The sequence below is a fragment of the Vicia villosa genome, linkage group LG1 (assembly GCF_029867415.1).
Source record: "Vicia villosa cultivar HV-30 ecotype Madison, WI linkage group LG1, Vvil1.0, whole genome shotgun sequence".
In the NCBI taxonomy this organism is placed as follows: domain Eukaryota; kingdom Viridiplantae; phylum Streptophyta; class Magnoliopsida; order Fabales; family Fabaceae; genus Vicia; species Vicia villosa.
In genome coordinates this window covers 122,626,120-122,640,155 of record NC_081180.1, presented here as the reverse complement: position 1 = coordinate 122,640,155, position 14,036 = coordinate 122,626,120, and the positions used below count along the sequence as shown (strand labels likewise).

Here is a 14,036-nt window from a genome sequence, read left to right as displayed (position 1 = left end):
ATATGTGTTGCTTGTTTTTTTTAAATTTTTTTTTTTTGTTTTTTTTCTTGTTTTAACATGTTTATTTTATTTGGTTTTTGATTTTTCTTAAATTTTTTTAACATAATTAAAAAAAACTATTAAATAAATAATTAGACAGGTAGTGTTTAATGATATAAATAGGGAAGAAACATTACAAATACAAGAAATACAAAAAAACATTACAAATACAGGAAGTACGGGACAAACATTACAAATACGGAAAAAAAAAAAGAATATTTTTAAAACATGGATATTATGCTATTCATGACCCCTCGGACCGCGACCCCTCGGACCATGACCCCTCCGACCGCCAGTTCCGCAATCTGAAATTGTTCGAATCCGATTGGAAGGTTCTCGAAGACCCACTTCTCCACGACCCCCCCTATTCCTTGGTTGTTCTTGTTGTGTCTGGGTAGGTGGGCCTCGGATTAGCCCCTCCCTGCGCTCGTTGGACATGTAGTCTTGTATCCTGCTGTCAAATAGTCGGGTCCCCATGCCCTCGAAGATTGGTCTTGGCGGTGGAGTTGCGTCATATGGTCGGTAAAACCCAACGCTTGATTGGCCTTGGAAAAATGGCATTGTTTGTTGGGGTGTGGTGTAGCCATATTGTTGGTGTTGTGATAGTTGGGGTGTGGAGTAGCCATGTTGTTGGTATTGTGACGATTGAGTGATCATTTGCTCGTTTGGGTCGTATTCGCCATCTAGACCCATGTCGGGGCTGGGTTGCCTATTGGAGTTGGAGGGGCCGGCGTCGCCGTGTTGTTGGGTGAAGCCCCATGATTGTTGTTGGATGGGTTGCCTAGTGGAGGTGGAGGAGCCGACGTCGTAGTGTTGTTGGGTGAAGCCCCATGATTGTTGTTGGATGGGTAGCCTAGTGGAGGGGTCGGCGTCATGGAGTTGTTGGGTGAAGCCCCATGATTGTTGTTGGATGGGTGGACTTTGGTAGGGCGTTGTTGGTGTTGTTTGATATTCTTCATGGTAAGGTTGTTCGGAGGTTTGGCGTTGTTGGCGTTGTTGACGTTGTTGGGGTGGTTGTTGGTTGTATTGATGTTGGCGGGGGTCGTGTAGGTAGTAGGGGTCGGACACATACATATCAGGGGTTGTGACTGTTCTATACCAAGCAACGTAGTCTGCGGCTGGAAACATGGGGAGTTGGGCAACAGGGAATTGTAGTAGACGGCGGCGACGCTGCTTCCACATCTCACAAAGTTCAGGTGCGAATGAACGATAATTTGCGTGATCCCATTGGTGATTGACTCTTCTAATATGCCAACGACCCAGATCAGTGGGGGGATCCGGGATTGGTTGATGCATGCCAAACTGTAGTCTCACACGGTCAGATTGGTGCATCTCCACGATGTTAAACCTTATTATAGGTGTCACTGCAGTCCAAACTTCTTGGTCACTCTCGTTTGGCTCATGGTCTAGCATCAAGTATGGTCTCCAATTAAACTGCATGGGAGAAAAAAATAATATATTATTAAAAAAGATGATGGATTGTAATACATCTATATGATCATATAAAAGTTTAGTGGTAATACATCTTGTGCTCGGAGGTGATCCAATAGGTCCCGATACAAAATAACACTCCCCCTTTGATTCTTACTATAATCCAATTTAGGACCACAGAACCTAAAAAAAAGGAGCAAACATTTCAGATTTTTATGTAAAAGAGAGTTAGCATTCAAGGGATAGCGTTGAAAAAGACGTACCTTGTTGCATAAGGGAACGTGTAGTTGTTCCTGCTTGCATGGGATAGCGTAGACAGTCTCCACCAACCCCATACTTGTAGGAGGAACGCACATCCATAGAAGGTGCACTTGTCGGCAACCGCGTTCTTACAAAGCGATTGGTATAACATCGCCAAAACGGCAGACCCCCAACTATATTTCCTAATCTTGCTAATACTATCAAATTTACTTAAATAAAAAAAGTTGACAGTGTTACCTGTCGACTCTGGGAATAAAAGGTTACCAAACATCAGCATTATATAAACCTTAGTCATTAACCAAACATAGTCCTCGGTAGAGTTGTCGCTCAATATGAGTTCATCATAATAAGCTCTAAGGGAGGCCAGACTGATACCCTGGCCTCTTGAACCTTGAGTAGGCACAACTAGATCTCTTCCCAACACTCTCTCACATAGTGAATTAGCATGTTGAACAGGTCCATTAACAGCCTTCCCATAAATGGACAGACCAAGCAACATATATACATCCTCTAGAGTAACCGTACACTCACCTATTGGAAGATGAAACGCGTGGGTTTCAGGCCTCCATCGCTCTTGTAAGGCAGGGATGAATTTTCTGTCTATGGTGTTGTTGTGAATTTTTATGACATGTCTGAAGCCACATGCTTGTAGATTCGGAATAATCCTCTCATCAGGTTCAACATAAGCGTGAGAACGTGTACGGAATCGGTCAACAACCTATGAACCACAAATAAATAGATTAAACTGGATATCATATAAGTGTAGATGTTTAGAAATAAATAAGTATGAACTTACATATGTCGCCAAGTTCGCTCTAGTTCCTCTGTGGGTTTCACCCATGGTAAGAAGTTGTTGAGCCATTTTCAAGAACTCTGAAACTTTTCTGCGGATTTGAAAATGATAAGTGTTTGTGAAGATAACAGATGAAATATTGATGAAAAGAGGGTATTCCGAGAGAGTATTTATAGAGGGGATGTATGTGATACAGATCTCAAAGTGTTTGTGAAGATATGAGCCAAGTGGTGAGCATGCATGTGATACAGATCTCAAAGTAATAAAGATGGGTTCACATTCATTCTGTGTTTTGGGCAGAATAGACTAGGCGTGCATGCATTCTGTGATCTGTACAGAATAGACTAGACATGCCTGCATTCCGTGTTTTGTGCCGAATTGACTAAGCATGCATGCATACAGTGTTATGTTGCAGGTAGATCACATGCACGCATAAGAGTGGGCTAAATTATGGTTCTACATGTGGGGACCAACTAGGAAAATTAGGGCAAAAAAAATATCGTTGCAACTTACAATTACACTCCGTCTTATAGAAAGGCATGGCTGGCGAAGACCAAAGCGATCGAAATTGTGTATGGAAATTGGGAGGATTCGTACAAACGACTCCCACGTTTCTTATATGCGCTTCAAATTTATGCTCCTGGAACTGTTACTATTTTAGAGACCCTTCCGGCGCAATCTCCAGACGGAACGTGCCTTCAAGGAAATGTGATATTCCACAGGCTTTTCTGGGCTTTCCGCCCATGTGTTCAAGGATTTGCATATTGCAAACCAATTCTTCAAATAGATGGAACTTGGTTGTACGGAAAATATAAAGGCACCTTGTTGATGGCTGTGGCACAAGACGGAAATAGTAACATTTTTTCTGTTGCGTCCGCTCTTGTGGAAGGAGAAACTGCTGGAGGTTGGGGTTTCTTTCTCAGAAATCTTCGGACACACGTTGCCCCCCAACCTGGACTCTGTCTGATTTCAGACAGACATGCTTCCATCGAGAGTGCGTACAACAATCCAGCAAACGCGTGGCAAAACCCACCTTCAACACATGTTTACTGTATTCGACACATTGCACAAAATTTCATGCGAAAGATAAAGGGCAGGGCTCTTCGGAAGACTCTTGTCAATTTCGGATATGCATTGACTCAACCGACGTTCCAGTATTATCGAAATGAAACTGTAGCGGCAAATCCAGATGCAGGCAGATGGGTGGATAATCTTGCTAGAGAGAAATGGACCAGATCATACGACAACGGGAAGCGATGGGGGCACATGACTATAAATCTCGTGGAGTCTATGAACGGAGTGTTTAAGGGCATCAGACACCTTCCGATTATTGCCTTGGTGCAAGCAACATACTATAGGATGACTTCTCTTTTCGCACGAAGAGGTGAGCGTTGGAGTGCAGTTCTAGAATCCGGGGAAGTATTCAGCGAAACCTGCATCAAATTCATGAAAGAGCAATCTGCCAAGGCCAACAGCCACATTGTGACATCTTTCGATCGATTCAACCGGACCTTCAGTGTTAAAGAAATGATTGACCATAACGAGGGCCTTCCGAGACAACAATACAGGGTTCTTACAGACGAAGGGTGGTGCGATTGCGGAAAATTTCAAGCCTTTCGCTTTCCATGCTCTCATGTAATTGCAGCATGTTCGTATGCGCATCAAGATCCGTTAGCACTTTTATCTCCCATTTACAAGGCGGAAACCTTGCTCGGAGTGTACAACAATGCATTTCAAGTGATGGCAAAGGAGGATTATTGGCCTGCGTATGAAGGGGACGTGGTTTGGCATAATGACAACATGCGGAGAAAGAAAAGAGGTCGACCAAACAGCACCCGGATCAGAACCGAGATGGATCATGAGAAAATGGTACGAAAGTGTGGCATATGTCGTGAAGTCGGGCACAATAAAAATACCTGTCCTAACCGTGGATCAGCCTCCACCAACAATTAGTTATATGTCATTTGTATTTTGTATTTGTATTTGTACTTCTTAAGTATTTGTATTTGTATTTATACCGCTTATGTATTTGTACCGCTTATGTATTTGTATTATCTCTTATTAAATCAACAAGTTATGTATTTGTCTTGTAGTGAAATTGTCTTCATGACCCATACTTTCAGTCTGCATTTTGGACAGTCAAATACGCATGCTTTCGTCTAGTCCCATCAAGCCATGCATTGATCAGTGTGCCTTCATTTATCATACAAGTTAGGTGTGCTTGTAAACAGTACGCAACAATACTCCTTTTCTACCCACTACTATTATAAATTAGGGGTTCCTAGGGTTGAGTTTACACACAGAAACACAAACTCCAAACACCAAACAATTACACAAACACAATAATGTCTCGCATTCGGCCAGATGGATGTCACCGGACAACAGAGCCGTCGCCCCGGAGATCAACATGGCGTATCGAACCTGAACCGGAGTATCGTAGAAGGAACGGACATGTCATATTCTTTCCAATCAAACCTCCCATGTCGGTTATGTTTTGGAATATCTCTTCCGTCGAGCAACTCAAGAGGACTCTCATGAACTTTTTAGAGGGGGAGTACGAATCAGGCGAACAAATAAGAAGCATCAAGAGGCTTAAAACAAGGGTCGATGCTGTGACTGGAGCAACGATAAGTTTCTGGGATAACGTGAAATACGACATTGATTGCATTCAAATGATGCATGGACCCAATGACATTGTTTTAACCGTAGTAATTTCTTAGATTTTTTTTTCTTTTTTTGTTGGTTATTTTCAATGTACCTTTTAATTAATGAATGAATTAATGTTTTCCATGAACGCTCGTGTTAGCTGATTCACTGATCTTATCTGCGCTAATTTAACATATATATTTTTTAAATATGTTAAAATCAAAACAATTTTAAAAATAAAAAAAAATTAAACAAAACATATGTTAAAACAAGAAAAAAAAAAGAAACTACATGTATGCGCCACCCAAGGTGGCTTGAAAGATGAAATTGCACTATGGCGGCGCATATGAAGAAGAGTTTTGCTGTTGGCGCCACGGGAGGTGGCTCCTACGTGGAGACCACCTCCCAAACCTGGTCATACAATTAATTTTCCTGAAAACCTGGTTTTTTGTGTAATTTTTTTTTAAATATGGTTATTTGGATTTTTTTCCTCACATTTATTCTTAAAAATGAATTCATTACAAACAGGTACTTACTTCTTTTTTTGGTAGTAGAAAAATATAATATTTCTTGTAAAAAAAAAAAAACTCAATAAACAGCTGCTAACTTTCCCCTCATTTTTGTTCATAAAAAATAAAATCCCTAGTTTTTTTATAAGAATCTTAATTTTAGGGTGTAAAATTAATTTATAAAAAATAAGGTGTTAAAAAAAGAGCTTTGAATTTGTACTATATCGCATGCTTAAAGTAAACCAAACTAACTGTGCTTCCATTCAAAGCATACAAACGGTTGTACAAGGCACGTCACGTGCCACTCTGTTATATCGTCAACTTAGATCACGTGAGGGTACGATCTGACTGTGTCCGAAACTCTTTTCTTCTTTCTTTCTCCTTCATTCCGGTTGGTTAAACTGTAACGAAACGACGTAGCATCATTCAATTCGCTCTGTGTATCGTTTCACTTTCAGATCTTCGGAATCTGAATGGCGACACGGAATCGCACTCCGCTTTTCCGAAAGTACAGAGACGCATTGAAGAGTGTTCGTGCTCCGTCAATTTCTTCGCCGCCGTCCACCTCTTCCGGCGGCGGTCCCGTCATTGAATTGGTCAGTACGTCGCTTCTCAATCCGAATCGATCTTACGCTCCGCTTAGTACTGAGGATCCCGGTAGTTCGAGGTGCGGTTTCACAGATCTTACAGTTTTTGTATAGTTTTATTGGTGTTATCGTAGATCAATTCTCAAAATGGTTACACTCGTGGCATTTTGATTTAGATCCATAGTTTGTTTCTGGTTTATATATTTTCAATGATTCGGAAATGCAAAAAAGGAAGGATGCTTTTGAAGTTTGTGGATTGAAACATGAAGCCATAGTGGAAGGAGTTTTAGTTTTTAACTTAGAATATTAGTGAAGCGTATATGACATTAGTTAAAGAGAAAATGCATATATTACAAGATGATTGTGATCCATGGTAGACTAACACTCCTAACCAGTAGATTGATCCATCTTTTGCAATTGTGTGTTATTGTGTACCCTCTGCATCAAAACAATTTGTATGTATGCGGCATGCGATGATTAAGAAGTGTGCAATCATCCATGATGGGCGATTGTGTGTTTAATTGTTGTCGACATTGCATAATTTTTCTGCAGCTTCTGCAATCAGCTTTTGGCAGATACCTTAGAACATATATCTTCTTTGAGAGCTCTGCAACCTCCACATTGAGCTCCTGTCAAATTATGAAATCAAATACTGATTCAATCAAAAAGAAGAAATTAGAAAAGTGTAGTATGGGAAGAAGAAAATTAAGAGAAAGAGACCGAGAGAGGGAAAGATAGAGAAACGACAACAAGAGAGTGAAGAGGAGGGAGGATTAACCTTGGCCCACTGTCAGTAAATGAACATGTCTTCGGTGCTGCTGCTTGCGAGCATTTAATCCCATCAAGAGTTTAATCGCCTTATTTTGATTATTATACATCAATGCATTTCAAATTGCATCACAAGAGCACTTGATTTAGCATGAACATTCTTTTATGGGTCAATGGTTATCAAGTTCCTTTGGAAGAGCCCTAAGTTTAGTATAATAGTCTGAAACATAAAACATATCTGTCTAAAAGAATCAAGTTATTGCCTTGACAAGGTCTCCTTGGGAAAACCTTTCCTCCAGATTCTTCCACACTTTAGCATTACTTCCAATGTAAATTCTGAGTGATTGAAGGGGTGACTGAGCTTAAAATCCAAGAACATAATTGGTTATTATACATTTCCTATGCATCGAAGCATGGATCAACCTAATCGTGATTGGAATGCTACCATCTAGAAAATAATGCTTTTTCTTCAAAACCATAGGTTTATTCATCAATTGAGACCAAGAATACAGATGTGTTTTCAGTAGGATGAAGGACTATCTGGAATCTTTGTTGGGTCCATTGCAAGTGAAAATGTGGCATTTGTTTCTGAAGCTGCACTAGCTGGTACAGCTTCACACAATTGTTCCTTGGCATTTTTGGAAAGCAGAGTAGTGCAGTATTGCCACAAAAAGGAGTTCTGATACCATTAGAGCAAAGCATAAGGAACAGAATAATGCTTCAACTAGTGCATTGAATGAGTGAATTACCGAGATCATCTACTATTTATAGACCCAACTAATTGTGACATGTATCAGACTGTCTAACTAACTGCATGTGCGAATTAACCAAGTGGAATCACAATCGTTCAGTAATAGTGGACTGAATGATTATTTGCAGTGAAGTTTTTTTATTTTCTTTGTCCTTTATTTTGGGAATTAGAATTGTCTTGGAAAGGGAATTTTTCCTTCGAAAATTGGATCGTATATGTTTATAAAACTATTATGCTCATTTCAATTATTTGTCTATTGTTTTTGACATGCATGCATGTTACAAGTTAAATAAGATTTGGTAATTGTAGGATATTAATTATTTTTGCGAATGCAGTAAGGGTCTACATCCAATTACTGTTGGGCTACCTCCAGCATGGGTGGATGTATCTGAAGAAATATCAGCAAATGTGCAACGTGCTCGCAAAAAAATGGCAGAGTTGTCCAAGGCTCATGCGAAGGCCTTAATGCCATCGTTTGGAGACGGTAAGGATGACCAACATGCTATTGAGTCTCTAACACACGAGATAACTGACTTGATAAAGAGATCAGAGAAGAGACTGCGGAGACTTGCTGCTGCAGGGCCTTCTGAGGACTCCAATGTCAGGAAAAATGTGCAGGTAGTTATCACTATATAACTTTCCCTTAATGCTTTTAATAGGACATGCATTTTTATTTTTGGCCAATAAGAATGTATGCAATTTCTTAGAATTTGGGATGAGCTTAACTCAACCCTTACAAAACCAGCTTGTAAGGTGAGGATTCTCTCCATATAGCCTTATTGAATCCAATGTAAGACTCTTAACACACAACTCACACCCAGAACTAGACATTTGGAATGTGACCCGAGCAATCTGATAATGGGTGGCCCAATGGATTTTGAATGGACTCAGATACCATCTTAGAAGTTGGATTGGGCCTAACTCAATCCTTACAAAACTGGTTCGTAACGTGAGGATTTCCCCCACTTATAACATATTTTCAGAGCTTATTTATTCTAATGCGGGACTCTTTATCATGATTTATTCAAGTTGTAGTCTTAACATGATTTATTCAAGTTGAAATGTTTGTGGGCTCATCATCACAAGCTAAACCAGAGCCTCTGCCATGGTATCACTCGTATGGTTAATCGTTTCTATTTTCTGGATAGTATTTATCATAGAAAAGAGAGAAACTACAGTGAGTGGGGGAGGTGGGTAGACGTACTCCAAATCAGAAAAAATAAAAGGAAAAAGATTCAAAAAAAACACTAAAAAAAGCAAGAAGCTCCATTTAATTAAGTGTGAGCCTATGAGGTATGAGTAGACCTTAAAACCATGGCCAATGAACTTATAACTATTTACTGATTTGCTCTCTCACTCCATGTTCTCTCTCTTCAGTCTCCACTTGTCCTTGTTTCAGTGACTTATTATTTGTATTCTTCAATTCAAGTCAACCATAAGTTTTTGTACTTTGTTAAACTATTTCAAATCTTTTGCTTTGAGTTGTATGGTTGGGACAAGCATATATGGTACACTACTCATGATCATTTGTTTACTGATGTAAATAAGAAGAATCCAATTTCAAACAAAAATTATTCTAAGTTCTAATTTACGATTATGAGCATATATCTTCCGTTTTTATCTTCTTTAAATTGATGGTAAAATAGTCTCCAAAATGCCTTGATTTCTGCACCCTCATGTAGCTGGAAGAATCTATAATGGTATTAGTTGTAGCTTGCTGAACGTTTTCTTATTGTCTGGACTGTATGCAGCGTTCTCTTGCTACTGACCTTCAAAGCCTCTCTGTAGAGCTTCGCAAGAAACAATCAACTTATTTGAAGCGCCTCAGACAGCAAAAAGAGGTGAGGGAAAAGCTTTTGTGTTACACAATTTTTCATTCATTAATAAAGAAAATACATTTGCATTTCTATTTGGGGTTGACTGGCATAGTTTATTTATATCAATTATTAAATAAATAAAAATGTTTTAAATTTTCAAATCAATTTGCTTCACTTTTGCTCAACAAATTTAATTTACCTTGAATTCTAATTTAGAGTACTGTAGAAACTCATGACTTGTCACTTTTTCTTTTCTCTTATGGGAAAGAAATCTCTCGAGTCTTGATTTTCTCTATCATCAGTTAACACTGAACTAGTGGTGAAGTATACTCGGTCTTTTGTTTTGAAGGAATATTATAGTGAAGAAAATTGTACTTCTTGCCTTATTCCCCTGCTCTCTCTGTCCCTTGTCGGGAAACTATCTCAATTCTCATGTTACATATGGGTTTTGTTTTAAATCATTATTTTCATTTTATAATGATGCAGGGTCCAGATGGAGTTGACCTAGAGATCAACATAAATGGAAATAAATCTAGATTTGAAGACGATGACTTGGACAATATGGTATTTCTATTTCCTTTTCAGGTTTTTTTTGGGGGGCTTACCTTTGTGTTTCTTGAGAAGGGGGAGGTGGGCTAATATTTTTATGTTCTTATCCTCTATATTAGCTACTGGTTCACCGGAAGCCTGGAACTGTAGTTGACTAATTCTATTATCCATATGATCATTCCCTGTACCGGGTGTAGTTGATTATTATATATGTTAACTGTTGATCACTGATACTGCCACATCATTTATATCTAGATATTTAACGAGCATCAAATGGCCAAGCTAAAAAAGAGTGAAGCTTTCACAGTTGAAAGAGAAAAAGAGATCCAACAGGTAAAAAAAAGAAGATGCACATGCACTGTCATTAATTACACATTTGACTCAGTTGTCTCTTTAACGGATTCGGTGTTTTTGTTATTTGCTGTTGTAGGTTGTGGAATCTGTTAATGAGCTTGCTCAGATTATGAAGGATTTATCAGTACTAGTCATAGACCAGGTCAGCAGATCCTTTCCCTCTGGGAGGAGACAATAACTTTCTTAATTCCACACCCTTATGAAAACTGACATCCTCTATACACAGGGAACCATTGTTGATAGAATAGACTACAACATTCAGAATGTGGCAACCACAGTTGAGGATGGCCTTAAACAGCTTCAGAAGGTCCTTCTTCTCTTTATTGTCTACTATTTATGTTGGCTTTAGTTTCCAGTTTCTCTCATTCCCTCTCTATAATGTTCTCTTTATCTCTTTTGCTCCATGGTAATTATTTGGTTTATGGGACATGCAGGCAGAGAGAACTCAGAAAAAGGGGGGCATGGTAATGTGTGCGACGGTCCTTCTTATCATGTGCTTTGTTATGTTGGTTCTCTTGGTCATTAAGGAAATTATTTTGTGATCCGTGGCGATATTTCATATCATATTCTTTATAATATTGGTCACCTCTCATTGGAGTGACCTTTCCATTCACATACCATCTCTTGCCTGCTTGGACATAGTACAGCAGCATGTCTAAGAAAAGATCATGGAGTTTTGAAGTAACCACAGCCGCTACACGTGGCTGGGCTACAAGCGGATGAAGAGGCAATATTCATTCTCTTGCAATATTTTTTTGTTTTGCCACGAAAGAGGTAGCGCGGATTAGGTGTGTTAGAAGAAAAAGAGCTTTAGAAGTTGTTGTGGTACAGTAGAAAATTATACAGAAAGCCAGAAAATGTAAAGAGGGCAGTTGTATGAACCCCTACTTAAACATTCTTTGCCTGCAGAACTTGGTGAAGTCATTTTCATGTTTTTTCTTTACATTTATATATCTTCTCCCCCTCAGGCAATTGCATTTAAGGGGGATTAGAATTTTGTTTCCATAAAAGAAATTCATGCAATAAAAATAGAGGTTTTGTGAGGTTATAGGATTTATAAATGGAGTTGCATATCTTTTGTATCCAAGTAAGACAGACTTTCATGTAACTTCACAGGAAATAAAATGGATTCTGTTAGCTAAGCCATGATATAGCCAACTAATAAAATAAACAAAGTAAATAAAGTTGTCTTTTTAAGAACCTAATGAATGACTTTCCTAATTGCTTAACTTTTTTCGAACACAGACTGCTATTTTAATTTAATATTATGTAATAACTCTAATTGGCTGTAAAAAAATTTATTGCACTTGTATCTAACTTATATCTAATAATGATGCCTTTACTGTTCCAATGTAAGTTTGATCAAAGCTTGTGAGGACTGAGGAGTAACTTCAGTCAAAATTGATTCTGGGTTGTTAAGCTCCATCAGGTTACCAGTGTAGCTGGACAAAATTTTACTTTCTAATAAATTGTTAGAGTTGTTTTGATAAAAATAAAATAAAACAAGTTGTTACAGTTATATCCACTCGCGTTTGCTCCCCTATTTGAGAAACAGTATTGATTCTATGAAATTTAAAATAAGTAGTTACTTCTCTTTTTGACAGAACACGGTTATACTATTTCCAATCACAAGGATTGTAGTATGTTACACCAAGATGATTAATAAACAGCTTGTATTTTATGATGTAAATTTAACTATGTAAGTCATTGATTTGTGTACTTTACAGGAATTGGTTCAAAGAATCAATTATTCGACTTACTGTTGGTTAATTTGAGTTTCAGTAAACTTTGACCATGGAACATGGACTTATCCTTTGGCATTGAATGTAACAAAATAATTTTAATTTCTCAAATGTTCAGTTACGTTTAAGAAACCCAAAAAAAAAAACATGCTAGTACTACTTTATGTAACATCAATTCACGAGTTAATACAAGGTTTGACCTATTTTGTGTATATTTTGCAGGGAAGTAAATTAGTGAAATCTATTTCTTTAATAATTATTCGATTATTATTACGAATTAATATTTACAGTATCAGAATCTTATCAGCAAGCTTTCATAGCTCAGTTGGTTAGAGCACCCGTTTAGTAAGCGGGAGGTCATGAGTTCAACTCTCATTGAAAGCAATTTATTTTTATTTTGCGCGTGAAAAGCTTTCCTAAGCTACCATTCAAATCTAACTCAAACGAAGTATTGAGCCTCATTCACTCTTTTGTATTGGCTCTGCAGCTGCTACATATGTCAATTACATTTTTATATTTTAATAGAAAGATAACAGCATAAATCAAACATGCTACAATATTATATCTAAAGAGTTGATGGTTTGAAGTAAATGAAAAAAAAATTAATCTTTCATTGTCTACAAGCATATTATGCTAATTTTTAAATATTTGTTTCTTAACAAAATATTCATTATTCTTATTGTCGGTATGAATAATATCAAAATCTACCTATTTAAATATTAATTTGTTTGAAAACCAAATTCTATTGAAACACATTTTACACATGTATCTAAAAATTTCCATGAGATGAAAATGTTAGAGGAGAAGATTTGTTAGCGTATATATATATTGGATTAATATGTGAGAAATGTTCATTGTTTAAAAGAGAGTGAATTGAGGAACATGTGTATTATATTATTGGCACTACTTATATTATTGTTTTGATCTTCAAGACTATGATTTGATTCGGGAGAATAGTTTGTTCAATCATTTGAAGTATCTTTGACCGTTTGAGTTATCTTTAATATATATTGACTTCATGTTAGATGTAGCTAGGTTAAATTAAGATCTAAATGGCATAAAAAGAAATTGACATTAAACAAACTTCATACTTTCTTCATAACTCTTTCAAAGCTGAAAATACAATATAAATAGCTAGGGTTTAGACTACTAATGGGCCTAAAGACTATGGGCCAGAATTACAATAAAAAACTCTTAATAAAATTACTAACAGCACCTATTTAATGATAGTAATCCTTAAGTAAAACAGATATTTTTTTATTTCTCTTGGGCCGGTCCAACTTCATATCAATACTCATGGCCCCATTAAGAACCTTGTCCTCAAGGTTCAAATTGGGAGGTGCAAGTTGAGTGGGCCTTTGTTTGTTGCTGCAAGGACTTGGGCCGGGTACAGAAGTGAAGACATTAGGGTTTGTGGAAACACGCGTGGGACACGTGTCTGTCCCAGGAGGCGCCGCGGATTTGTGAGTTGGGAACAGCTGTTTGTGTGTTGGAAAAGCAACGTTGGTAACAGCTGTGGACTCACGTGAAAGGGTACCTCGAGCCTTGTGTTGAATTGAAATCTCACTCAAAGTGGGGCCATTTTGTACTTTAACTCTGGGCAAAGTAACGTTAACATCACAGTTATTGGAGGGCATAAGTTGCTTCAAAGACTTAGCATTCTTATTTTTCTCTTCACTTCCATTTCTCTCCGCTAACTCTTTCTGCTTCCACTCTTCTTTGTCCAAAAAAATTTCTGAGTTTTCCTGAAAGTACACATCATCCCTTGAAGCTTGAAGCTGGTCACGTG

At 37.9% G+C, this 14,036-nt stretch overlaps 1 protein-coding gene and 1 non-coding gene across 2 annotated transcripts; both read left to right on the top strand.

The window, feature by feature from the left end:
* The first annotated feature begins 5,954 nt into the window (after positions 1–5,954).
* On the top strand, positions 5,955–11,647 carry LOC131644056 (tlg2p-like protein a). Its single transcript, XM_058914449.1, has 8 exons — positions 5,955–6,346; positions 8,121–8,403; positions 9,537–9,626; positions 10,089–10,166; positions 10,407–10,484; positions 10,582–10,647; positions 10,732–10,812; positions 10,940–11,647. Exons 1-8 carry the CDS (start codon positions 6,153–6,155, stop codon positions 11,045–11,047), a joined length of 978 nt encoding a protein of 325 aa, XP_058770432.1. The 5' UTR covers positions 5,955–6,152; the 3' UTR covers positions 11,048–11,647.
* Positions 11,648–12,557: 910 nt separating this feature from the next.
* On the top strand, positions 12,558–12,631 carry TRNAT-AGU (transfer RNA threonine (anticodon AGU)). The gene has a single exon. It is a non-coding gene; the product is annotated as a tRNA-Thr (tRNA).
* Positions 12,632–14,036: the final 1,405 nt, after the last annotated feature.

Bases quoted from the DNA above. Each gene is read 5' to 3' on its own strand.
- LOC131644056 (XM_058914449.1), top strand. From the start codon at position 6,153: ATGGCGACACGGAATCGCACTCCGCTTTTCCGAAAGTACAGAGACGCA. The intron at 6,347-8,120 runs GTGCGGTTTCAC...TTGCGAATGCAG, and splicing joins GAGGATCCCGGTAGTTCGAG to TAAGGGTCTACATCCAATTA. The intron at 10,648-10,731 runs GTCAGCAGATCC...CTCTATACACAG, and splicing joins CAGTACTAGTCATAGACCAG to GGAACCATTGTTGATAGAAT.